General features: G+C 28.5%; 8 protein-coding genes across 11 annotated transcripts in view; 4 read left to right on the top strand and 4 right to left on the bottom strand.

The window, feature by feature from the left end:
* Window positions 1-615: 615 nt before the first annotated feature.
* On the bottom strand, window positions 616-1,796 carry LOC109602295 (cilia- and flagella-associated protein 97). Its single transcript, XM_020018637.2, has 3 exons — window positions 1,334-1,796; window positions 1,034-1,285; window positions 616-962 (listed from the first exon to the last, which is right to left on the bottom strand). The coding sequence occupies exons 1-3, from the start codon at window positions 1,688-1,690 to the stop codon at window positions 903-905; spliced, it is 669 nt and encodes a 222-aa protein (XP_019874196.2). The 5' UTR covers window positions 1,691-1,796; the 3' UTR covers window positions 616-902.
* A 674-nt stretch (window positions 1,797-2,470) lies between these two features.
* Window positions 2,471-6,756, bottom strand: LOC109602289 (uncharacterized). Of its 3 annotated transcripts, none has more exons than XM_020018628.2 (8): window positions 6,584-6,756; window positions 6,383-6,521; window positions 5,621-6,327; window positions 4,563-5,120; window positions 4,160-4,449; window positions 3,835-4,104; window positions 3,568-3,686; window positions 2,471-3,505 (listed from the first exon to the last, which is right to left on the bottom strand). In XM_020018628.2, the coding sequence occupies exons 2-8, from the start codon at window positions 6,517-6,519 to the stop codon at window positions 3,472-3,474; spliced, it is 2,115 nt and encodes a 704-aa protein (XP_019874187.2). In that variant the 5' UTR covers window positions 6,520-6,521; window positions 6,584-6,756; the 3' UTR covers window positions 2,471-3,471. The 3 variants fall into 3 exon arrangements, with proteins under 3 accessions (XP_019874187.2, XP_049826177.1, XP_019874188.2); XM_049970220.1 differs by having other exon boundaries at window positions 6,140-6,327; window positions 6,584-6,754; XM_020018629.2 differs by having other exon boundaries at window positions 3,847-4,104; window positions 6,584-6,751.
* Window positions 6,757-6,871: 115 nt separating this feature from the next.
* On the top strand, window positions 6,872-10,082 carry LOC109602291 (Hermansky-Pudlak syndrome 5 protein homolog). The gene is made up of 5 exons (XM_020018633.2): window positions 6,872-7,024; window positions 7,077-7,187; window positions 7,242-7,466; window positions 7,904-9,775; window positions 9,831-10,082. The coding sequence occupies exons 1-5, from the start codon at window positions 6,938-6,940 to the stop codon at window positions 10,059-10,061; spliced, it is 2,526 nt and encodes an 841-aa protein (XP_019874192.2). The 5' UTR covers window positions 6,872-6,937; the 3' UTR covers window positions 10,062-10,082.
* A 334-nt stretch (window positions 10,083-10,416) lies between these two features.
* LOC109602306 (RING finger protein 121) lies at window positions 10,417-13,205 on the bottom strand. The gene is made up of 7 exons (XM_049970221.1): window positions 13,048-13,205; window positions 12,883-12,917; window positions 12,690-12,831; window positions 12,482-12,636; window positions 12,038-12,266; window positions 11,852-11,985; window positions 10,417-10,674 (listed from the first exon to the last, which is right to left on the bottom strand). The coding sequence occupies exons 1-7, from the start codon at window positions 13,081-13,083 to the stop codon at window positions 10,452-10,454; spliced, it is 954 nt and encodes a 317-aa protein (XP_049826178.1). The 5' UTR covers window positions 13,084-13,205; the 3' UTR covers window positions 10,417-10,451.
* On the top strand, window positions 10,681-11,641 carry LOC109602305 (uncharacterized). Its single transcript, XM_020018646.2, has one exon. The coding sequence runs from the start codon at window positions 10,769-10,771 to the stop codon at window positions 11,498-11,500; it is 732 nt and encodes a 243-aa protein (XP_019874205.1). The 5' UTR covers window positions 10,681-10,768; the 3' UTR covers window positions 11,501-11,641.
* A 265-nt stretch (window positions 13,206-13,470) lies between the features above and the next one.
* Window positions 13,471-14,894, top strand: LOC109602302 (uncharacterized). Its single transcript, XM_020018643.2, has 4 exons — window positions 13,471-13,826; window positions 13,889-14,040; window positions 14,245-14,683; window positions 14,734-14,894. Exons 1-4 carry the CDS (start codon window positions 13,478-13,480, stop codon window positions 14,823-14,825), a joined length of 1,032 nt encoding a protein of 343 aa, XP_019874202.2. The 5' UTR covers window positions 13,471-13,477; the 3' UTR covers window positions 14,826-14,894.
* A 124-nt stretch (window positions 14,895-15,018) lies between these two features.
* Window positions 15,019-16,691, bottom strand: LOC109602303 (transmembrane protein 41B). The gene is made up of 4 exons (XM_020018645.2): window positions 16,542-16,691; window positions 16,239-16,353; window positions 16,056-16,184; window positions 15,019-15,982 (listed from the first exon to the last, which is right to left on the bottom strand). Exons 1-4 carry the CDS (start codon window positions 16,561-16,563, stop codon window positions 15,475-15,477), a joined length of 774 nt encoding a protein of 257 aa, XP_019874204.1. The 5' UTR covers window positions 16,564-16,691; the 3' UTR covers window positions 15,019-15,474.
* A 1,306-nt stretch (window positions 16,692-17,997) lies between these two features.
* The window catches only part of LOC109602307 (tumor necrosis factor receptor superfamily member wengen), a 52,330-nt gene continuing 43,708 nt past the window's right edge, over window positions 17,998-26,619 (top strand). Inside the window, exon 1 of one of the 2 annotated variants that reach the window (XM_020018649.2) lies at window positions 17,998-18,235. In XM_020018649.2, coding sequence (XP_019874208.1) covers window positions 18,218-18,235 — 18 coding nt within the window. In that variant the 5' untranslated portion in view covers window positions 17,998-18,217. Of the gene's footprint in view, window positions 18,236-19,025; window positions 19,185-26,619 lie in introns of those variants that run through there. The other variant, XM_020018650.2, reaches the window with a different exon arrangement.

Here is a 26,619-nt window from a genome sequence, read left to right as displayed (position 1 = left end):
ATGTTCGATGGGCGGAGCCAACCAATGACACAAATAAACATAGATTAATGCTGTTTTTATTTATATTCCGAAAATTTCGTATCTAAATTGAAAAATAAACGAATTTTTTATTATTCTATTTTTGTTTTATGTTAAATGTAAGATTTTTTTTGTTTACTTATCTAAATTACAAAAATATATGTTCAGAGTGTCCATTAACATTAGTCCATTAGAATCAGTTAAATATTACATTTGTAACGCAAAATTATTTCCATTTAACAAAACTTGCTTTATTCAAAACATAATAACCGAAATACAAATGGACAAATTTAAGATTTTATTTTCAATTTTATTAAGGTAAAAGTTGAATTTTAAATTTGACAGGTCAAAATTGTACAAATTTGCAAGGCAAGGCAAATTTAAGCATTTCAAATATATTCAAAATTATATATTTTTATATTTATTTTTTGAGAAATGTGCGAAAAAGATAATTATATATTAATTTGACTCAATATACATAAAGCAACAGATTAAATCTTAAGGACATAACTGAAATAAGTTATCAACAATTTTTATATGTTTAATATTTATTGAATTTTAAAACATCGAACACTTAGAAACAGTATAAATAGACAATTTATAATAAAATAAATTTATTTGAACGCCATTTATATAAAAATTGTATAAAAATATATAATGCAAACAATTGATCTAGAATATATAATATCAGTAGTATCCACATTTTAGAGACCGCGCATTTTAAACTCTCGGTCTTGCACTGACCTTAACATAATTCAATTGCACCCAATAAAATAAATGCATGCCGCAGATTAAAAACTGTGTATACAATACCAATGATATACGATTTATAAATAACGGGACAGACAATTTTATCACTAGACTTTCGATGCGTATGACGCTAATTATTTTTTCGGACGGTTGTTCACAGCGGGTTTTACCGACTGTAACTTTTTCAACAGTATCTAAAAATTAAACGATAATTAATTCGTCGTCACACTTAAATTGGACCAGTTTAAGGTTAATGCTTTATTACCATGTTATTTTTATTAATAATCTCTTGTTGTTTGCGCCGATTAATAGTGGCAGATGCGACTTTTTTCGTTTCGGCATATTTAGGAGGCACCGTATAATTATTCTTCCTGCGATTGTTCTTCAGAATTTTTTGCATAAGTATAGCATTTTTTCGTTCTATATCTTGCAATTGTTTTTGGGTGAAGGTCTTCGTTTGGTCCACGTGTACTTGTCCAACACCTCTATTTAAGCCAAATATCAGGCTCATGTCACTCTGAAATATTTACTTAAGTAAAGTCCTACAGAGGATTGCGAGTCATACCTCATATTCGTCCACTTCCTCCTCCTCCTCGTCGTAGTCCTCGAAGATTTCGTCGTCGTAGTCGCTTTCGGTGGCCGCCAGATCATCATCCGAATTTACGTGTGGTGTTCCGGTCTTTTCAGTCTTCTCCGAACTTTCGCCGCTGAAAATCGTGCTCAATTTTTCATCCAGTTCCCTGCAAACGTCATCATCGCTCGAAAAGTTATCGCATTTGGATTTGTTCCTCTTAATTTTTTCGCTTATTTCGATACTTTCGCAACTGTAAATCGTGCTTAATTTTTTATTTAATTCCGTGTATATATCATCGTCATCGCTCGAATCACTGTTACATTTTGGATCAGACCGCGTAATATTCATGTTTGATAGGTTTGTCGACGGATTATCAAATGCGTTGATTTCAGTTATTTGTTTCCATGGAATACGTTTGATCGATTGTTTAATTTCTATTTTTGTATTATGCGGGCGAACGCCAACAGGCATCGATCGATTTATGCAAAAATAATAAGGGTTCATTGCTGTTGCTATAGAGATGTATTGTCCAAAAAAGAAATATCTATTTAAAAAATATTATAAAATGGACAATATTCTTTTTAAAAAATAAATTTAAAAATTTTACTTACCTTATCTTTGGGACATGGATAATAAATTTACATTAATACACATAACATACATATATGTAACAGGTAAAAAGTAATTTACGTTTTTGGTTCATAATTATTTGAATAATCTTTTTATACAGTGTGACCTATTTGAAAGCGGGACAATTATATACTTAAACACAAAAAATGTCACGTTTTTGGCCCAAAATCAAAACCTACAGGGTAATTTTAAAGGCATGAAAATTGAGGAAATCATACTAGTAATTTTTTTATTGAAAATCTAACTACATTATTAGATTAAGTACCCCCTGAAATTGATATTCACCAAATTTCACAAAAAAGTTGTGTATATGTTGAAAAATTAAAAATTTTATTTTAATATTTATTTTTGGCAAAAATTGTTGATTATTTTATGGAATAAAATTTATTTTAAACTTAAACATTAAAAACGTAAATAATTTTTTGCCGTACCTAAAATTATTCACACAATTAATTACAAAGCATGAAAAACGTGAAACTTCATAGGAAAACCAACTCATCTGTTAATCAATGTTTATTGCTTTAGTAAACAGAAAATTAAAAAGGTCATGTATACAAATAATATTAATATTGCTCAGGTAATTAATATCTACAGTAGAAATTATATTCAGCTACCACAAATCTGCTTAATTAATCCAGAGTAAGAATTTTTTATATTGTGATGAAAATTAATAATCATAATTAGGCTTTTTTAGGTATAATGTATGAAAAATTGATTGATAATTGCCATTTTATACTTATTCACAAAACCACTTGTGTTACTATAAAAAAGAGTATGGCAAGACAATTTTTATCCATTCCATATACATAAAAATATTAAGAGCTACCGCAGAACTATAAATAACTGATATGTTTCCAATAACAAGTGGTTTGTAGAAAAGTAAAAATTTCCAAAGCTTGATAATATTATTATTACAAATAATAAACAAACTTAATAACAAAAACAACAATCACATAGGCACTTACAAAATGGAAAACGTATACAAAATTGGCTTGAAATATATATTCTATCAAAATACTTAATTTTATTTAGGAGGGGGAATTTCAGTCAATCACTCTGTTGTTTTTCATATGCAAATACTGTCATTTTCGAAAATATACATATACTGTGTTGCATTTCTTTGGTGTGAATTGGAATTTACAAAATTTAACCAAATGTTCCAAGATGTTGATTTTATTTTACAATTCCTCAAATGCTTTTCACTAAGTCTTAATATGTGAGCAAAAATTGTAAAAACAGTCATTCCTGTGTACCTTAAAATTACACATATGCACATTTTATACAATCTATAACAATTGTATTTTACAAATATGTATATCCAATTCCAAACAAAATTTAAAAACCGCACTATATAATATGGTAATCTATTTAACATTAATAAAACACTGTAAATAAATATGATATAAATAACAAAACACACTAATCGTAGATAATTTGATACAATATGTTCTTGATAAGTCGATAAGGCACGAATTATATGATAAGTTTGAACGCATATGTCAGTATCTACTAGTGGTCGGCCTTGAGGGAACCCTGGAATGGACAAATCAGTCTAATAACAAATGCACAGAAAAATGTGAGAATGCTAAACTTACCTTTTGGGGCCGGGTATTCTAGAAACCGGCCTAGGGAGGCCGCTAATAGGTCTTGGCAAGCCACTCATTCTAGGTTTCAAACTAGCATCAGCAACTGGGGCTCTAATCATAGGTTGGACCTTTAAATGCATTAAAAATAATCTATTACAAACAAACTCTACAACATTACGAAACTATGTACGTATATTTTAAGATTTAAAATACTAATTAACTGTGCAAACTACCACCTAATAAACCAATATAAGAAACTGCCACATATCTACTTACATTCTCACTCACCTGCGCAACTCGGGCATTATTGGCGGTGGGCACGTGCACCATCTGCGGCCGATCGTCCGTCAAAGTTTGGGTCTTGTTAACCTCTGCCGAACTTTGCGTAACCGTTTGATTGAGTGGTGGCGGCGCCACTGGCAAATAGGTGCTGATCGGCCGCAGATTCGTGTACGAACCCTTCAAGCCTGTTCCCATCGTTTTCAAATTCGAAGGTGGCATCACAGGAGCACGGATATTCGGTTGCGAACTCTTCAAGCCACCAGCCTAACAGTACAAAATAAGTCAGTCCAGGAAGTGTAAATGCAATGAATTATCTTACTTGCAAATTTCCGGAAGTAGGAATCGATCGCGGTGCCGGTTTTTTGTATGTGCCTCCCATTAACATCGTCCTCGGTTTCTTATCGAGATTACTCAACTTGGGTGGTTTCGATCTGTCGGTTTCCAGAGAAATTTTTGACGCCGACGATTTGACACTCCTGTATTCCTCGGTCGACGAGGTGTCGGAGTCTGAATAATGAACGTTCGCTACTATCGGCGATATGAAGTTGTGCTCCCACAACTTTTTGCCCCCCGTGTTTGGTTTTGGCGTCGACATCACCTGTTGTAAACCTAGAGAAGATCAAAATTTCAGTATTTATTCAATTTTTATTAGTGGCTTTTTTAACACTGAATCAATAGATACTATAACTAAACTGAATAATAGTTTAAAATATTGTATTTACTTTTCTCTTGCATCTCCACAATAGCATCTACATCTGCCATATTAAGCATTTTGTTCGAACCCCTGCTGCTGCAGTTTGAAAGGCTGCTCATCCTGTCCAAGCTGTCCGCTGACCCGATAGAGTTCCTCTTCAACGTCACATCGTCCACCACGTCCCCCTTGTACGGGCTCAACCTCTGCGTCCTGTCCACACAGTAGCTCAGCTTGTTCAAATCATTGATGTGCCTCAGCTGGTTTTTCAGCATCTCCGAGCTTTCCTTTGTGACGGTCTCATCACCGCAAATGTACGGACCGGAATTCTTGAGGGTGAGCGTCGTGTTGCGCTGCTGGTGGACGACAGACGGGGCATCGTCCAAGACGGCATCGGCAGGCGACATGCGGAAGGTGGCATTTAACGTGTCGCTCTTCAGGTCCGACTTGCGGAACGTATGACTCTTGCGAGGCGGTCGGCGGTATGTGGCGCCATAATTTTCGTTGTAGACTGTGGGCGGATCGCCAGCTAAGCTGCCCTCAGAATCGTAGTTTGTTGTCGTGTTGCATTTCGGTTCGGGATGTGTTTCTGAAATTATTGCGGTAATTCAATGAACAAAGACGTACTATTTAATTTTCGTATTTTATGTTGTCTTTAAAGTACTCAATTTCACACAATATGAGCAAATTTAAAAATTTTCATCCTTATGAAAAAATTCTTAAAAAATTGTAAAACAATTCATTTCAACATAATTTTTTGAAATTTAACATCATTTTTTATATACTTTAATTGCAATTTCCACGTCATTTAATAACTAATCAAGGTGAAATAAATGGAAGATTATGATAAAAATAAATATTGATAAGGAATAGGTCAAATATGATATATTAAAATATTATATTCTCAAGGTCTTTTGACAAACTCCCAATAATGTAAACACTTTGTTTACACAACAAACCTATAATTCATATATAATCCACAATGACATCATTTTGTTTTATGTATATAGATATAATTCATTAAATTCAGACTTTATTAATTTACTTTTTAATAATTCTATTGATTAAATAACTACACTGAGTGCTTACCTTCTGGATTAATTTGGACAATTTTATCAAAAGTTGAATTAGAAACACAGGCCTCACTATTCTTCCCCTTGGAACTATCCAATTCTTTAGTTAAATCTCGAGTATGATTAAGGACCACTTTTTTAAGAAAACTTTCAGGACTATCTGAATTAACACTGCTAAAACTTTCACTAATAGACTGAAATAAAGGTGGTTCACAGTCTTGTAACAAAATTGAGTCAGTATAATCTTTATGACTAATCTCTCTCAACACTGGATCATTTTTAATAAAACTACTATCCATTAAGTTGGCAAATGTCGAAGAACACATTGAATTTACCAAACTAGGGGGAGACATGTTTTGAAAGGAGTCTCCATCTGTGGCTTTAGCCAAAACATTTTCAAAATAATAACTACTGCTGGGCTGGGCCAAATCAAAGTGTAATGGTGTTGTAGGTGTAATAGGTTCACTTACATCCACCACAATACCACTATCTAATGATTTCTTTAAGCTATCTGTGGATAATTCAAGGGGATCACCTGTGCCATACAAATCTTGATTGTATTTTTCAACACTCGGTCGTGTGATTCGTTTTTTCGGACGGGTAAACGTTCGTGTGTCAATGCTCCTTTGTGATGGAGATTCTGGTGATTGATTCTGGGATTTCCCCAGAGAATAAAGCTTTTTTATAGCGTCTCCGCCATTATTTGCTTCTGTAGAATACAACCTTAAAACATACAGATTAGTGGTCTAAAGTGTTGGAGGGAGAATTAGTAACTTACCAAGTTTCTTCATCGCTTATATGCACTGAACTGAGATCAATTAATGACTCAAGTAAGTCGCTTTCGTTCAACATATTTTGTGTTTCATTAGTGCTAAATTTGTTGTAGTTTTGTTGTGGGCTAGTTGTCAAATCCATGCCTAAACAAAATCAATTAATTACTGTTTGCATATGTGTTGCTTTACGTAGGTTATAAACTTACTGTTAATAGTTTCATAAGCGTCTCAAAATGAAAATAAATGGTTAAATTATAATTAAATTAATCGTACAACAAAATTTTAAGACTGTGATAAATTTTACCCGTCCATTGCACTTTCTAAATAGCAGGCGTGCCAATGGCTTAATAAAATAACTAAAACCTGTTATGATGCCATCTCTTTTCATCCAACGAAAATTATCAAGCACTATCTCTCTCTTAAACCTATTTTAGTAACATTGCGCGTATGTAAATTTGGATGCATTTTTTAATAGCTTCTGTCAGTCACCAAAATAAAAACATAACCTGTAAACCATGTACTAGTGTCAAAAATATATTTTTTTAAAGAGTTAATTAAAAATGTGTGAAAAATATTTACTCGTCGAATACGTCAGTGCGATAAACAATGTGCTTAGTCAGACATTCCAATCGATGCAACGGATTAAGGTTGCACATTAGTTAGTCTAATTAACTTGCCCTAATTTACATTAAATTTTAGCTAACATGCTTCGACGTATCTAATAATTACATTGTATTTGGAGCGAGCAGTGGCGGCATTTATATATTCGCTCGAGAACCTTGCAGTTTTATTAAACTCATTCCCAGTAAGGTAAGCAAAATTTGAATTTTTTAACTTACCCAAAATCACATTATTGATTTACAGGAAGGTTCAGCAACTAATATTTTAATTTCACCAAATGAAAAGAAAATTGCAATAAGCAGTTCAAGGGGATTGATTTTAATACTAGAGGATATTTTCGAATTGAATTATCAAATTTATAATGAACACGAAGGGAATCTTATTACAGCCTTAAAATGGCACAATGAGGGACTGTTTTGTGGTGATAACACAGGAAAAATTACTCTAACAACTGTCACAAATATATTGGTATGTTTGCTGTTGATTTTATTGTTAAAACTGAAATGTAACTGTCAGGTAAAGTCAAAAAATAATTTAATATAAACTACTATTTAATTCAGTTGATATATCAAATTAAATTTTAAAAATAGAATTAATGTGTTTAAAAATTTTTAATCATTATTCTGATTATGATCACTGATAAATAAACAGTTATTAAACAAATATAATGATAATTAAAATAATTTAAAATTGGACACACAAAACACACATATAAACTGCAAAATAAAAGATTTTCAACAAGAAAAAACAATATTAATATTTTAAATACTAAAAAGTATTTAGTAAAAATATAAATTATATCAACCTGAAAATATTAAAAAAAATAATAATTAAATTGTATAAAAACCTGATTAAAAGAAAAATTAAAAAAAACTAAAAATTCAATTAATCATTTGTAATTGTAGGCAAAGGCAATTTTTCAATCATCTTCAACACCCTTGATGCATTTGGACTCGGCAGTTGTTCAGATAGACTGTTATTCAAAATACTTGCTCATCTCAACCCAAACTAGAGTATATTTTTGTGATACAGAGCGACAACAGTACAGACAAATAGGAAAGAAGCTCAGGGAAGGAGCTTATGGTGCATGCTTCTTTAACCTTCACACTGGCACTGACAAAGAACCAATTATTTATAACAAAGGTTTATTCCAAACATTGGCGGAGGACGATAATTTTTGCAGCACCAACACAAATGTACAAATTTATTGTGCCAGACCAGGTGCGAGATTATGGGAGGCGAATTTCGAGGCTGTTGTCTTGAAAACGCACCAGTTTAGGAGTTCGTTGAGTCAAGCCCCGTCGGAATTAATACACATTAACGATAGTTCAAATGAAAGATTGAATATATCCGACAGTACAAACGTTGAAAGTATTATTGAAAACTTTAATTTTGGAAAGCTTTTGAATGTTTTAAATAAGTTTATTTTAACATATGATAAACGTGGTATATTTGTATTTGATCCTGCTTGCAGCAGTCTAGTCTTTTGGACCAATTCATTTAACAATATAAGAGATATAAGAATCGTTAATAGTCTGTTGTACATATGGAGCAACAAATTACAAATTAATGTTTTATCATTAGTCACATTAGAAGAAATAGTATTAAAGACATTGTTGAGAAAACAGTATTATTTATGTGCTGATCTATGTCTGCATTATTCCAAAGAACTCAATGATTTAATTGAGTCTTCAAATAAATTATATTTAATCACATCACTTAAAGCCAAACTATTGGAATTCGAAGAACTGGAATTGTTGCAAAGAATAGAGCCTACATTGAATAAAATTAAGGAACTTTCACAAAGCAGGCAAAAATCTAGAAAATTAAACAATGGAATTGTTGTAATAGATAATGCTTATAAGAAACATGCTGATTTAATACCAGAATCAGTTCAAAATTTTACTCCAAAAGCTTCTAGTTCCAAAGAACCCACTGATGACAATATCCAGGTGTATACCATGTATAAACAATATAAACTTCATGAGACACACAAGAACATTGACATTCCTGATTTTTGCAAACTGTTTGAGTCTGATGCAGTATATTATACAATTGTGAAATTTGTACAATATATGGTAGAAGAGCATAATTTGGATGTTAAGGCTTGGTGTGAAGAACAGAGCCTCAAACAAATAAGTAAACGATGTAAAATGTTGGAATGTCCGAAATTAAAAGAGTTTCTCCTAGAAGCATTTTTCAATGTAAATAAAACAGAATTAAAAGATTTAGTTTGTGAATGTGGTTTTCCCTTACCAAATCTTCATAACAAAGAGCCAAAGTTTTATTCCTTGGGCATAAATTTATTGGAATGTGATATCAATGATAATATAAAAAGGCTTCCTTACCTATATAAAGAAAGACTTATGAAACTGAAAGACTTGAATGAGATATTAGACAATCTAGTTTTGTTAATACAATTCAGCGACGTTCATATATTTAAATTATATTTGAATAAATTCACTTACGATATATGGGACGAAACTGTCAAACATTTAATCAATTTAAAGAAAGGGTCATGTCTTAACTGCTCGCAAAGGATTGAAGTTACCGAATCACTTTCTTGGACTCAACTGGGTTTAGTAATTGTACAATCAATTGGTGCGCAAAACACTACGAAACTGTTTAAAAGATATGCCCAGTACATACCTAAAGGTGAACTAGACAATAAGTTTTATCAGGCGTGCATCTTCGCAACTGTTGCCGACTTGACACCGCAGAAACAGACTGGTGTTAGTTTTTTGGATGAAGTGCTCAACAGCAACTCATCTTGTGAGGTATTTGTAAAATACATTAATAATATTAATTTTATTAATCTTGTTTCGTTTTCAGTTCGAAAAATACATGCAGTCGTATTTGAAAAACAAGTACTTGGGCAAATATAGTGATTCCATGCCCAGTTACTCTTCCTTAAAGGTTCCTAGCTGCGGTTTTTGTAATCTACCAATGGATACGCCGATTATAAACGACCCCACTAGATTACCCTGTGGTCATTTTTTCCATACATTATGTGTAAATCATAATAACAATTTGTGTTTTGTGTGCAATAAAGGTACAAACTGAAATGGTTATGAATAAATGTTTTATCTGTGTGTTATATTGAGGTTTTTACGAAATAAGAGAAACGTTAATAACAATTATTTATTTCTTTGTCAATTGTACATAGACTAGTAATGAACCAATACTGGCAACATGCAGTCCCCCCCATTTAATTAATTGGAAAATACCGATTGTCTTGTATAGTTGACGTAGACATTTTTAGCTAAGAAATGTACATCAGAATATGGCATTTTGTGATTGCCATTAAAAATATATAAAAACGCAGTTTTATATAAAATTAAAATGGGCCCACCATTAAAACAAAAAATATCTTAAAATAGCATACATTCACTCATTCATTGTTTACATAAAATTAAAATAGGATCACAAGAGCGCAAGTAAATATATTTAGTGTCACTCAAGACCAAGTGTCCAGTTTATTCCCTGCACCAAGAAAAGTATCATTGGTTGCCAGGCTACCAGCCATCTGATCCAATCCAGTAGTTGGCCAAATAAAACGTGAGGTTTCTCCCACGGATTGCAGAACATTTTTTTAAGATCGACTTTTTCCTTGCAGTATGGACAAGTTTGCTTCTTACCTACTATGCACCAGCCCCTTATGCAAAACTCGTGAAATCTGAAAATAAAAGCGGTAGTAAAATAACATTGTTTGACAACTTAAAAACAGGTATTTGACGTATTTACTGTTGTGTCAAAATTTTTCAAGCAAAATGGTATCGGGTCCGTTCGACAAGCTTTCTTTTCCGAAATTCGAAAGCGAGTACAACTTCGAACAACGCATTTTAATAGTGTGGTTTGAACGGCAATTCTCTCAAACGTTCTACACGCCCCGAAACTGCAGCAATGCATGCACCCTAATTGCCATTTTAATGGCGGCAAAATGTCACCATACCAAGCTGAAGATAAATCACCCCCAGAAGTCTTTGAACACCGAATTGATATATATGCTCGACAAAAGCATGAGACAAGGAAACCACATTCACGAACAGCTGCGACAGAACAACGTCTTGAAACACGTAAACCTAAGTGTACCGGAAGCGATAAAGTTCGGAGAAGGCGAAACTCAGGGCATGGTCGAGTGGAAGAGTCCAGTTTACACACAATCAATGAGTAAATATCTCTACGAACATCTGAAGTCGTCTCATAAGCTGTGGATGAAAATGTCAAAGAATAAGCGACCGGACAACTTGTTCGTGGTTTTGGTCGCCGATTCGAGGTCAGTCCTCTTTGTTTTCCAGGAGCAGACGGACACAATAACGCTCATCGACTCGCATCAGCATTCACAGACAAACGGAGCTATCATCGCGGTGTGCAGGACGAATAGGATGAGGAGTTTGTGCGAATGGTTCACACAGATGACGATTATGTTCTACAAATGCGATCCACATCTCTACGAACTTTCTTTTTTGTATTTTGAGAAGGAAGTCATTCAAGAAAACTAAATGTGTTTGGGAGAGGATTAGCAATAGTAATGATTTTTACTAAAATATTTTAATAATTATACTTAGTTGCCTGGATTTGTGAATATAAATATAATTATATTTATTAGTGATTAATAAATTTTGGTAAAAACAAATTAAAAATAGTTATGACTTACATTATCCAATCTATTATTTAATATGAGGCTAATAATTTCTATTATCAATTATTTATTGTTTATCACAAGTTAATTATTTTAATACTGGATAGTGTTATAGCCAGTTTACTTAAACAATTAATAAATTATTAATGTTATAAACGTTTTAATGTGCTGTCTTATCAGATCAGTCCAATTGGATAATAATTATACTTACACATGTTCACAAGAAAGTTTGTACGTATTTTCGATAATACCCTCTTCATTCTCGCCCACCAAAAGTTTGTTACCGCAAACTGCGCAGACTCCAGGGTCCAAACTCCTACTTGGGATACCCTGTGGCGAATAATACTAAAACAAAGTCACTTTAGTTTTCCTTCATTCAATTTTAAGACATTGTTACCCCGATTTGGGCAGCCATTCGGTCGGCGCAAATTTCGGATATATCCCTTCCGAGGACGCCCAGATATAAACCGTAGAATATGAAAAGGAGCCCGCAGTCCATCCATGTGTTAATTTTCGCATTGAATACGAAGTTGAGACCAAAGAATGCGGCCATCATTATGATATAACCGATTATGCCCAACACATAACTGGTTTTGTATACCAGCAAGAACCATTTATAAACGAATCTAAAATTATAAACTAGATCAAAATTATGGCAAACAATTAACTAATGAAAATTTATTATAATATTCACATTATTTTAAATGGAAATATTACGTGCGTTTTGAATAGATCATTATTATTTGTAATGTGTGATTCTAGCAAGCAATTAAACATGCTTATCTTATCAATTCAGAAGAATTTTAAGTAAGGTCATTTTAGTCACAAAAAGCCACCATACCTTGGAGTTACCCTGTCAATTGGTTTTTGCAAAGATTTAGCCACTATCAGACCAGTAATACAAGAGAACACTAGCCATATGAAAATAAACCTCCACCAGTGACTCCTCACACTTAAAATCATTGGTATAATCCACATGCCAATTAATGTAACTATCTAAAAATTACTCTAATTAACAAAATATACTTAGTAAATCAGTTATGACTTACTAAATAAGATCTGTACCATCTCTTTTTCCACTCGATTAACACAAACTGGGCAATAAACAGAGTCACTATAAGGATGATAATCATTTCTGCATGCATTTTCTCATGGCCCTTATGTTGTTCATGTAATTTCTGATGTTCCAGTCTAAAATAAAACCATTAATAATCAATAGGGGTGTATAATTATTAACCAAACCTCCATTTTTCTTCAGGTGTTAATTGATCCATGGTCTGGAAATTTCAAAAGATACAGATAACTAGTGTGTTACCGTGCTACTTACGTACACATTTTTAATATTTACAACATATTCTTTTTTAATGAAAGTGTTTACTTAAGGATTATAAGATTAAAGTTATTTACCCTGTTTAGCATGTTTACCGGTTGATGTACGTCCATGGTTTACTTTTTTTCCTTTCACTTGGTATTATTTAACAGAATTTTATAAGAAATTTTATAGTTTTCATTCAGCAAACACTTTTAGATTTTTTGACAAAGCATTCATGTCATTTGACAAATCAGCCACAAAACGTTTGCGTTATCTTTTGGAAAATATTAAATAGATAACTACAAAGACTATAACTATTTCCTATTGGTATTCATTGGACTTAATAGATGGCATCAAAAATTCTAATTGTATATTTTCGAAACAAAAATTAAATTTTTAAGGCATTTTATGGGATTCAAATTGGATTATTTACAATTCTAATTTAATTTATATATATTATTATCTATTTTTTTTATGATCTATAAATTTTGTTTATTTGTGTTTTATTTTTAGGTTAAGTTTAAAATGTCAAAGCTCGAATTTCTCAAGCAATATAAAAAAGATGTAGAAACTATAAGAAAAAGTGCCAAAAATTTAGGTTTAAGTGATTCAGAAGTCAACAAAATATTCAATGACTGCATTAATAACATAACTGAAAAGAAATGCTCAAAAAACAAAGCTCAAAAATGTAACTTTACAATAAAATTATTTTTATTATTTTTATGTTTTTGTATATCAATTTACATTTTACTGAATGTGCATCAAACTACTTCAAGTATTGTATTAAGAAATGTGCAAGGATTGATTTATCCTGGCATGAAAATGGTTCGATATTTGTCTGTGCCAATCATAAAACTGTTCCCATCATTAACAGGTTTAAAAAATATTAAATTGTTTTCATAAATCTTATTGTTCTACATGTACTTTTTCTTTTAGATTTGTATGATGAAAGTTGTTTAGTGGAAAATCCATATTTCTATGTAACTGACATGGAATGTTGGCCCTGTGAAGATGTTTATTCTGTTATTGATTTAACTGGACTTAAAGAAAAAGTTTCCTTTCAATCTGGTGCACCTTTCATTACAAAGGTATTACTACAAAAGAAATTAATAAATATTCAGAGTTGAGAATCATTAGGAAATTAACAATATTATTTTGAGATTTGTGTACAAAATATAACAGTGTTGATACAAAAAATGATAAATGTTAAAGGTTTATTTATTATTATTTTATATCAACAGAAAATTATTTTATTTTAATTAAATTAAATGTTTAAAAACGTCTTTTTGTAGACAAATCAATCAGTCTCTTTTTCAAAACTAACTGACCACATAAAACATAACAAAGCAATATTGGAAACAGACTTTAGAAGGTTTACATCATCTAACAACAGTATTACCACAATGCATCAACTGATTAAATTAAAAGAACATGAAATAAAATTGTCAAATTTACATGCAACCTGGAGAATAAACAAAATGGATCCAGCCAGAATAATGCGACAGATTTTTCCACGACCTGACTTCATATCTGAATGGTCTGGTCAAAGTGTGGAAAGATTTATAATTGTAGATGGGGCCAAAGCACATCCTTATGAGTTGCCCAATACTGAATGCAGCTATATTTTTGTTATTCAAGCATCTGGTGAAAGAACCATAGTCTTAAAACCATCTAGAGAGTGCAATAAGGAATGTAGAACAGTGTCCATATTGCTCAAACAATCTTATGTTTGTAAGTAATTTTAAATTTGTTATTTAATTGATTGATATGTTTTTTTGTAGTGTGGTATAACTGGTGGTATTGGAGGCCTATTAGTCTTCCAACTGAAAACTCTACAGAGACTTCCATTACATATATTAATTCATCTTGTTAAATCTACTTCTTCCACTGCCAGAACAAAATTGAAACAATTTTTACACAATAAATATATATTTACACTCTACTTGTTTTTTCTTTTATCCTATAAATTATTTAATAAAAATGGCTGTAATTTATCCATATACATTTATATAAGTATTTAAAATAAAAAGTAATACATAATTTAGTTTATTAAAATAAAACAAAAATAGTTTTTCATTTTTTTATTATTTAACAGCATCACTCATATATAAAATCACCCAGTAAAAATCACATTTACCCGTCAACTAATTTATACACATATAAAAATAACGTGTAAGTTTCACGGAATGATTTGTGAACTAAACTTCTAGTGAAATCCTGTATAAGTTATATTGTCCTTAATATATTATGTTAAATACTGAGCTGTTACAAATTTTAGACTTTTAAAATCTTTTTATTGAAAATAATCACATAAATACAACACTGACTTAAAAATGTACACTTCTTATAGTACATTAGAGGAGTATTTTGATGTGATTTACTTTGAGCCAATAAATTAAACATAAAATAAATAATTTTATCATAAAATTAACAACATTCCTTGATTATGAACATTTAATGATACTCACAAATATTTGGCTAAACAACCTAAAATTTGGAATTAACATAAACCTAAAAATATCCTATTCAATCTTATCTTTAAGTTTTCCCTTGAACAGAATGGGAATAAGAGATACAACTCCAAATATAACCAGCCATAAAACACTAGTTAAATTGAAGGCAGTATCAGTGGCGGTCAAATTATGCAACGTTTGACCACCTTGTATGGCAATGAATGAAGGTGGGGCCACCCCAAAAAATGTTCCCAAAGCAAAAGGCACCAAAGGCACGCCAATAACTGGGGCAGTCAAATTTATAAACCAATTAGGTAAAAATGGTGTTACCCTAAGAAATACCACATAATTGAATAAATTGTCTCTGTGTTTGTTAACTTGGATAGCCCATTGTTTTGCTTTTTCAGGAAAATAGGCCTGCACCAGTTTCCTTCCCAAGAGCTGTGACAAGAGGAAACAAAGTGATGCTCCCACTGCTGAACATGTACAAACAAGAGTCAGAGCCAGTGTGAATGGAAATAAATATCCTGACAGGATCGACAGGAACAGTGAACCTGGAATTGCAAATGTTTGCAGGCTGTGTATCATTAAGGAATAACTCAAAATTATTTGTAGTTTCTAATAACTAATTGATGAGTTTATAAGGATACAAAATATAGGTAACGAACACTCCACCCATAACTTCAAAGTAGTGGTCTGATTTGTATCTGTTCAAAACGATTCCTAATTGTTTTGCTTGTTCTATGTTCCATGGGACTCTGATATGTTGTTTCTCTTCACTAAAAAATATCAGTGGATTTTTAAATTGTCAACATTAACATGCATCTACTTACTCAGTTACTTCTGGGAATGCATTGTACACTAAACCAAGAGCTAATAGTGACGTTAGAAAAATAAGTATAACAGAAATTGTCGCTAATCTAGTGGAAATTGTGTTGGAATTATCACCTAAAATATTAATATTACAGTATGCGTATAGGTTATGTTGATCGTACATGTACACAAATTATTCTCACGCTCAGTTCTATTTGAATATTGTGGTGTTCTATATGACTTTCTACATTTCACAGAATGATTTTTAAAACGATACAAATGATCTAATGAAGAAGAAATGATTGGGGACTGAATTAAATCACCTGTTTCAGTTCCTGAACTCATGATTTCTGATTTGACTAGAGTGTATTTCAAGAAAATGTGCACAATTTGAAAGATGTCATTTAAATCAAATTAACACACTTGATTAAAATTTGTTTTGGACATTTCTATGGTATGATTTTCAGTGAACATCTGATTTACAGGGTGCCAACTTAAAATAAACCAAAATTGAAATTATTGATGATTCAACAAATGTTTTAATTAATTATTTATGATAAATATTACAGAATCATAAAATTTATACATATAAATATGAGGTAAATAGATTAAATATAAGTTATTATTGGGTAATGTTGCAAAGTAAGCATATATAAAAAAATCTTCGTGCGCATGCTCCATATAATGCTGTTTTGAATTTGAATTTTTGAAATTAATATTTTCAATTTAAATTTAAATATATTAAATTTGAATTAATAATATTTATATACATAAAATTCATTATATAAATATAATATTACAAAACCATGAATGAGAGAATATAGTATGAATACAGTAATAATAATAACAATACTAATAATAATTAATTTAATGAACTATTTTGATTTTTTATACAATAAAGGGGAAGATGAAAAAAAAAGAAAAAATGAAATTTTTGGCTCATAATAATACTAAGATATAACTAATAGTATGGTAAAATTAATACAGTTAGTAATTATTGGGATTTATTTCATAAATAATATTAAATTATAAAGGAGAGCAATAAATATGATGGTTAAATTGAATAAAAAAATTCTTTACTTATTTAATAGTTATAACCGCTTTTAGTAATAATAGTTGCCTACAATAGTTAACAACTAACTTAAATGCGTACGTATAAATATTAATTTATTTTTATTTTATTGATTGATTCAATTTTAGTTTTATAATTAAATATTGCTACAAACTGAACATTTTTTTCCTTTACCATGGACGATTATAACTGGTTTTTAACAATATTTACTCAAAAAATGGAAATCAATTATCAAAATTAACTCTTTGATTTTAACATTTTTATTTTGAAACACTCAAACAAGAGATTTCCCAATCTATTTTTTACAATTGTAGAATATTTCAACACTTTAAAATTAAGTTTCAAATATTTAAAATTAATATATATTTAAAGTTAATATTTAAAACTTCAATAAGCATAAATATTAACACTTCCAGCTAGATAATTTTAACAAAATAAAAATAAAATTTAAACGAAACAACTTTTAAAACACTAAGAATGAAGACAAGCGTTGCATGACGGAATCGATGTAATAAAATTTCGGTAGCATGTCAAAATAAAAGGGGACAGGCCTCGTCGGTGGTGGCCAATAATCGAGTACTACACAGTATTCCCACTCATACGCACACAATACAAACACAAACGGATTTTCAGGTGTGTATTCACTCGGCGTATACAATTAGAATAAGTTAAACGGAAGTCCGAGACGGTGTGGGGACGAAACGATACGCTCAAAAAAAAAAAATTCCACGTTGTTCCGCGTCGCGTTTTATGACGACTGGTTATTTTTCGCATTTCGATTCTGGTTCCAGTTTCGTCATTTCTATCGGTCGATACGAATTTCATGGCATGGAGCATTTCCATTAGACTGTTTTCGTTGGTTTTGGTGCGGTGGAATTATGTGGCGGAAAAGCGTGAGAGTTTATGTTTGCATGTTTATAGATTAAGATGACGTCGGACATAAAGGTAATAAAATAAATAATTTTTAAGTTGTTTTAACATTATATATTTGGGATCCGCACATTTATTTGTGTAAGTAGGAAGTTCCTGCAATAAGTTTTGTTACTTTTTTATTGGTACCGGATTTAATTGAATGGACTATGAATTATAATTTTTTCAGAAGTGAATTTGTAGAAACAATTTGCTTTTAAATTGTTATTATCTGCATACAGTTAATATATTATGTAAATATTTCATTTAGAGGTAAATTTAGAAGTATGTAAACTCATTTAACTTTAAATATGTTCTCAAAACTCCTTTTTAAAACAAAAATTGTTTTCTGTTCTGTGTTTTTTATTTATCATATATATCTGGATATACTATTTGTATTTATGTTTTAGTGGATATTATAAGTTAAAATTATTTATTTAGTCAATATTATTAGTTATTACTAATTTTTAGATAAAAATCAATTATACACATTATTTTCTTTATTTTAATTAAAATAGTAAAATGTAGAAACAGAAAAAGTACCCACAAGACCAAATATTAATTATAAAACAGTTAAGTACTTACTTAAAATAGATAAAAACAAAATACAATAATCTGACTGCAGAGTTAGTTGCGTTAAAGTCGCAACTAATAATGCCTTTAATACAAATTATAATTCCGTAATCAAAACAGAAGCGCACTGTTAATAAACGACGGCGCCGATGAAAGTGCGTTTTTGCGGTCAATTTTCGGAAAGTGCGCAAAATCTCGCAATTTTCACGGCAAGTTTCCCGGCTCAACAGTTGTGTTTCATATAGAACGTTCGGACGGACGGTTTCGCTGTGAATCGCTCCGGTGTTGGGAAAAGATCGTGTACATAGATTTTCGGCAATCATGTGATGCGATGGTTTTAATGTCAGTTCTTTGAATCTAAATAAATAGTTGGATTCCGTATTTTCCGCTGTTGAATATGACATCCAAAATGGTAAGCGCTGTTTGATTTTAATTTTGGCACGAATTATTATGATTTATGCGACAAATTGGTGGAAACACGCAACTTTAAACTGTGCTGTCAGAAAAACTATTTATGTTGTGCGGTCTGTTTTTGGTGTCCGAATAATTTAGTACATGTTTATAAAATTATATAGTCATATAAATAAAAAAATAAATTATTGGTTTTCTTATTAATTTATTATTTTATATGATAATCATTTAAATATATGTTAATAATAGTAATATTTTATAAAATAAATGTGCGAGAAACAAAGTAAAATTTCCTTTGATAAATGGTTTACTCTATTATGAAATTTAAAACAAATTTTTCAATATTAATATATTTGAAATAAAAAATATCATTCAAGTAACTATTCAAACATAATTATATATAATTTATAATTATAGTATTATAAATTAAGTATAAATAAATTTAAAAATTTTAGAAATATAATTTTATCAGCAGTAAATTTCTTTTTTATTTATTTAATAAAAATAATTAATTAATTTTGGTTTAATAAAATTTTAAATTTAAAAATTTCAAATATATACAAAATTTGTAAATAGTATGTTTTTATATAAATTATAAAAAATTTTAAGTTATATGATAAAACAGTTTTGTTGTTGAATTTAACTAAAATTATTTTTTATATTTTTTAAAAATTATACAAATAATAAAAAGTGCAAAATTAGGGTGGAAGAATTATTTTGAAAGTCACCTACGTTTAAATTAGGCAAAATTAAATATTTTAAATACACAATTAAACTATCAAAAAACACGAAATAATTTTGAACATTTAAAAATTATAATTTTAAAACAATTTTTCACTTTGGTTTGGTAGAACATTTGTTGTTTAAAAAAAATTAAATGTAACTATAAATGAATTTTATATGTTTGTTAAAAATGAATTTATGTAGAAGAATTATTTTAAAAAACTCAAAAATAATTTTAAAAAATTAAGAATTATAATTTTATCAATAGTAAATTTGTAAATAGCAATTTTTTTATTTAAATAATAAAAATTTTCAAATGTGGTTTGATAAAATATTTTTTGTTTTCAGAAAAATGATTAAAAAACTTAAAAAATGCAATATTTGTATGGAAAAATTTTATTATTATTTTAAATTTAATTTTGTTTAAATTAAACAAAATTAAATTATATAATGTTAACTATCAAAAAACTATAAAATAATTTTAAAAATTTAAAAATTATAATTTTATCGAATTTGTAAATAGTATGTTTTCTTAAAATTAAATATACCAAAAAAATTAAAATATAATTTTAAAAACATGTTAATTTTATCAGCAGTTAATTTGTGTGTAGTAAGTTTTTTATTTAAATTATAACAATTTTCTCTTTAGTTTGAAAAAAAAAAATTGTGTCAGAAAATATTGAATGTAATTAAAATCTTTGAAAAGAATTTGTATACATTTGTTAAATATAATTTAATTATTAAAAAAATTAAAAATGAAAAATTATTTCTACAGTGATTTTATTTATTTATATTTTTATTAAAACATTTTTTAATTTAATCATGTTTCATTAGTTAAATTAAATTTTATTTTCATTTCGTTAACAATATTTTACATTAAAAAATAATAATTTTAAAACAGAATGTGTGTAAATTTATCGCTTTGCATTTTAAGTATATTTATCTATGTAAATAATCAGCGTTAAAATTTACCAGACAAAAAAAAAGCGAGTAAACTGTTAAATTTGTTCAGTTAGGACATGCACACAATGTCAAATTAAGAATTGTTTACTCCATGCGAAATGTTCATTTTGGATTCACCACACATTTAATATCATGATTATAAATTTTATAACGTAGTATTGCAATACGCATCAAATGTAAAATGAATATTACATAACCCTTCGAAATATTCAAACTTCGAAAATCACGTGTCAAATAACAAAAATAAAATTGTTACATAATGAGAAAAGAATTTCCAATGCGGCGGAGCGGGAAAATATTTAATCTAGTATCAAAATAAAAAGAGCAAATTATTTTTTGATGTAAATTTGAACGAACCATGAACGCGAACAGATAAATATTCCTACAGAGCAGTTTTCCTCATGTTTTACAGATTCGCATCAATTTATGCATTCGTCTCTTCGAGATTCTGCGAATGCGGAAAGCACGAGACAAAATTTAATACTTTAACATGGAAAACGCTTTTGAACGGCTTGGAGTTGCTTGATCTCTCAACCGTGCTGGTTCCACTTATCCTTATAAAATTTTAAAACTCATAACAAATTAACGAGCAACTTTTTTTAATGTTCAACTAACCGATTATAATTAAATTTTGTGTATGGAAAGTGTAGGTTTAACGTTACCATGTAAGTAATATTATTTATTGAATGCAAGTTTTGAATAAACCGTTAAACATAAACTGAATTTTTCGCCATGACACTCTTACAAGAATCTATTTATATTGATTGCATAATACATAAAAATAAGTTGATTATGTTCTTTAAACACAGACTTGTTTGAGTTGAGAATTAACGTTCTAAAATTTATTTACATCAATAATATTGTATTAACAATTGTTTTTAATGGTCTATTTTTAAATTTCTTTGTATACAACGCGGTGCCACTTGTTATTAAAACGCTAATGCAAATGACTCTTTTAAACAGCGTGAAACTTTTCTATTCAATGATTTTATGGTTATAACTTTAGTTATTTTAATTTTCATTTTATAGTATATAGATTTTAATCCAATTAACTTATTTATGTTTAATAATATATAAATAAATAAATAAATTCATATTTAATAAATTTTAAATTTGAATTTTTATAAATTTCTTGATATATTTTAAATAAATAAATTAAATAACTCAATAAATAAAAAACATAAATTTAAAAACTAGTTTTTCATTGGATTATTTTGTAGTTACAAATATAGTTATTTGATTTTTTAATTATACAACTTGAAATTAAGTAAATTTTAATATATTTTCTTATATTTATCTTTATTAATTAGTAATAAACTAAATCAGTTAAAGAAACCAATGATATAATGGTTTATGTAAATAATTTGAATAAATTGCAATAAATTGGATAAATAATTCAAATAAATAAATTAAATTAAGCAAATTAAATAAATACAATTAATAAAAATAATACCCATATAAATAAAACATAGATTTAACAAATTAAATTAATTTAATAAATTCAGTAAATAAAATAATTGATTATCTTATTAATTTGAATTTTAATTTGAATAAATTATTTATTTAATTCAAATAAATAAATAAGTGAAATAAGTAAAATTAAAAATATTAAATTTAAAAAACTTTCTTAAATTTAATTTAAAAAAGTATTGTAATTTATATAAATTATATTTTTATAATGTAACATATAAATAGAACATATTTAGATTTAACAAATTAAATCAATTTAATGAATTCAGTAAATAAAATAAGTGATTATTTCATTAATTTGAATTTTAATTTGAATAAATTGCAACAATTAATTTATATAATTCAAATAAATAAATAAATACAATTAAAAAAAATAGAAATAAATATTAAAAAACTTAACAATCTATTTAAAGCATACTGAAAATAAATTGTTTGATATTTAATATCATCATTATAAATTAATTTAATAAAAAAATAGTAATTTGATAAATTCAGTAAATAATAAGTCAATTATCTTAATTATTTTAATAAATTACAAGTCATATTGGACAAGTTAAATAAACACAATTAATAAAAAACAAAAATTTCAAGTATTTCCTAGAAAAAATTAATATTGTAAGCGTAGAGCTTATTGTCAGTCGTTTAATTCACGCACATCCGGTTTGAACACTTGACAAATTGCTTTCGTATTATTTATTAATTTTATTGTTACCAAATTATCCTTATGTATACCGTGTGCGTGTGCGGTACCATAATATAAATTTATTATATTAAATTAACCTGCGTATGAACCATAAACTCAATCAGTTGACGTTTTTTAATACATTTAATACATTTTAATTTATTTATGTTTATTTCATCAGATTTCTTGAAAGTTTATATTTTTAACTTACACAGTTAATATTTGATGTATCCTACAAATTATAAAATAACACATCCTTATTATTTTTAATTATAAATAATGTAATTGCATGTGAAAAAGTGTTTAAAAGTTGTAACAATAAACAGCAATTTTTCAGTAATATACTTTATTGTTTTGAGCATGCGAATACTAAATTGTTTATTTACTTGAACTTTAGAATATCTATTATGATTGTCTAATCATAAAATAACTTGTTTGAGAGTTAATTAAAAGTAATATGAGGGAAAAATCCATAACAAAATTTATTAATTGAACAACAAAACAGTGGATAATAAATATATTTTATGTTAAAATTTTAATGTATAATAGTAAAATTTATTAGGACATAATTAATATAACGGAAATACATTTCCTTTAAGTTTATTATTAATTAAAGTTTGTAAGTTAGTGTTTTATATGGAATTTTTATATTTAATTTTTAACATTTTAATTAATTTTAATTTTTAATATCCATAATTTTTCTTGAATATTTTAAATTTGAATAGTTGCATCTGTTTTAAACTGCATCCGACGTTCTGTTATACTGCCAAGTTTTCAACGAACCTTATTAAAAATTAATATATTTCAGAACCTAATAGTGCTGCCCCATTTAAAACGTGCAATTTGAATTTTTTAATAGTTGTAACTTCTTCGAGTCATGCTAATTTTACGTCTTTTTGTTTCTTTTATGCTTAAGGTTATTGGGACTAAGCAATTATTTTTTCTTTAGATTTTAATTGTCCTTCATAGTTTTATGTATATTACTGAGTGCACAATGCTAAATGTGTATGAATTTTAAACAGTGTACAAAATTAGAAATACGCATATATTAAAAATGAATCAATTGTCCTTATCAATTATTCTAGGACCTGAACACTTTGCTTAAAACGCTTTGATGAAGGTTGAAATGGGTAGAGCAAGGATGTGCAACTAAAAAGGGGCAGAAATAATTATAGGAAGATTTATCCGAACCACGTTTCCCTCTATAATAAATTGATTTTTTGCCCACTCAAAGACATGGAAGCCTTATTTCCCACTTGCCTCGAAATCACATTGACGATCGATAATTAAACTTGAAAAATGAAAAGCACCGGAATATGTTGACAATACGTTATTCAAATGAGAGAAAAGTTTGCCGCACCGTCACAACTAAAACGTCAAATATTTTCTCGATTAATTATCCCCCCTCCCCCTTTCCGGAAAGTTTTCGTCAGTGCGAAAAAACTTACACGACTCAAGAACTTTTCCTCTTGAACGATTTTTAATGTTTCATCGAAACTCGCTTAATAACTTTATTTCGGGGCCGATCAAAAACTAAATAGACTCGGAGAGTTAGGAACTCGTGTTTTGATTGTCGAGTTCACAAAGTGGAATTTACATTTAATTAGCACTAAAATGGTTTCGTAGGTATACAATAATGGAAAAGTAAGACAACAGGAAAACGTTTCGTTAACGTTGCCGTTTCGAGTGTTTGTAAATTGTAAATGCCATTTTTTATTCAAACTCTGTTAATTAATTCGAGATTGATCAATAATAGGCTTATGAGTGGATTCATGCTTGCGACTGTAATGTGGTTAAAATTATTCTTTCGTACAAGTTTAATATGCTATTTTTAAAATGTAAAACTAAGTATTACGTTGTAATCAATGACGTACTATTGAGTAATTGTATCTATAATTATTATGTTAATTTATAGACGTTTAAATATAGAATACTGCAAATAATTTGCTTCGGGCTCATTCGCCATTATTTATACTTGTTTCCGGCCCATTTCACGTATAATTTAAATGTTACAAAATTACATGTAAGACTATGAAATATTAAAAATATTCTTTGTTTTTGTCCAATAATTTAATTTAGTCAATTAAATAATTCCACTTATTCTGTATATTTATGAAATAAAAAATGTAAATAACAATGTTTTAGGTTTTAATAAAAAGTGTAAATATTTTGGTATCACATCTACTATTAAATTTAATATAATTAGAAAAAAATCAAATATAGCTTAATTCAATTATAATTTAATACAATAGTAATTTTTTTTTAATTTTAAAGTCTACAGTATATATATTGTATTTTACTATCATAAATAGGCAATTTTATAATTCCATTTATCCTGTACAGGGTAATTAAACTGACTTATTTATTAAAAGTTTTTAGAGAATGGAAAGAGGTATTGATCTGAACTTTTTGTAGCATTTACAACTTGACATGAACTAATTTTCTAATTTATTTTGAATAAAATTTTATTTCCGGTTTCACCGAAAATGTCATCAACTTTGTTATTTTCAATGGAACGTACGTAAACTCGTCAATTTTAATGCTGGAAAGTATATTTTTGGCATACACGTAAACTAAGGAGCATCCTATAAGGAGGTATTATTAGTACTTCCAAATTTTATAAAGGGTGTCCGTTATTTACATTTAATTTTGTACATCTTTATTTAAACGTAAATAACAAACACCCTGTATAAAATTAATTGTCGTGTATACCAGAAATGAATGTTCCAGCTTTTTTATATATTTCATCAATATGATCAAAATTATAACTGAACAACTCTAATTAGAAAATCTGAAAATATACAGAGTGTTCCATTAAAAATAACAAAATTAATGTTACCTCCGGCGAAATCGGAAATGAAATTTTCTTCAAAATAAGTTATAAAAGTATTTCAAGTATAATTGCTATAAACATTTCCAAATCAATACCTATTTCCGTTCTAAAGAGTCATTCTATTTATTTATGAAATAAAATATGTATATAAAAATTTTATTATTTTTAAAAATATTATGTTAATTGATTTAGTTTAGAAATTTAATTATAATTACTTAATCTAATTAACAAAATATTGCAATTATTACCCCTTTTTTTATTTCCTTCTCCCGAAAATTACCATCAAGCACACGCATTGCTTATAAATATTTTATTATTAAGTCACGTGAAGTGAGAGTGCATCCAAATCGGTATAATTTACTGGTTCGTTTCCGAAATTGGATTCACAAAAGAAATTCATTCAGTTGTATATTCCTTAATGGTGCTGTAACCGGATACGTGAGAAATTCTATGTCAGTCTAATCAATATTCAATAAATTTTAAAGGTATTCGCGATGACATAACTATCCTTTAGCATTTCATAAATATGCCACTGGGGACGCAATATGGATTCATGACGTCAAGTTAATTTAATGACGATTTTTGAGTTTTTGTGAATTACTGAATTTATATTATTTATACATTAAATTACATTAAACGTTTAAATTAATGATTAAAATTATTGTGATTTAATAAATTTAAGTATACAGTTGTTATATAAAAAATTATGAATATTTTTGAAAAATTAAAAAACTTGATTCAAATTAATTTATAAAAATATTTCCA

The sequence above is a fragment of the Aethina tumida genome, chromosome 7 (assembly GCF_024364675.1).
Source record: "Aethina tumida isolate Nest 87 chromosome 7, icAetTumi1.1, whole genome shotgun sequence".
NCBI classification, from domain to species: domain Eukaryota; kingdom Metazoa; phylum Arthropoda; class Insecta; order Coleoptera; family Nitidulidae; genus Aethina; species Aethina tumida.
The sequence above is the reverse complement of the archived record's forward strand: the minus strand, read 5'-3'. Positions and strand labels throughout refer to the sequence as shown.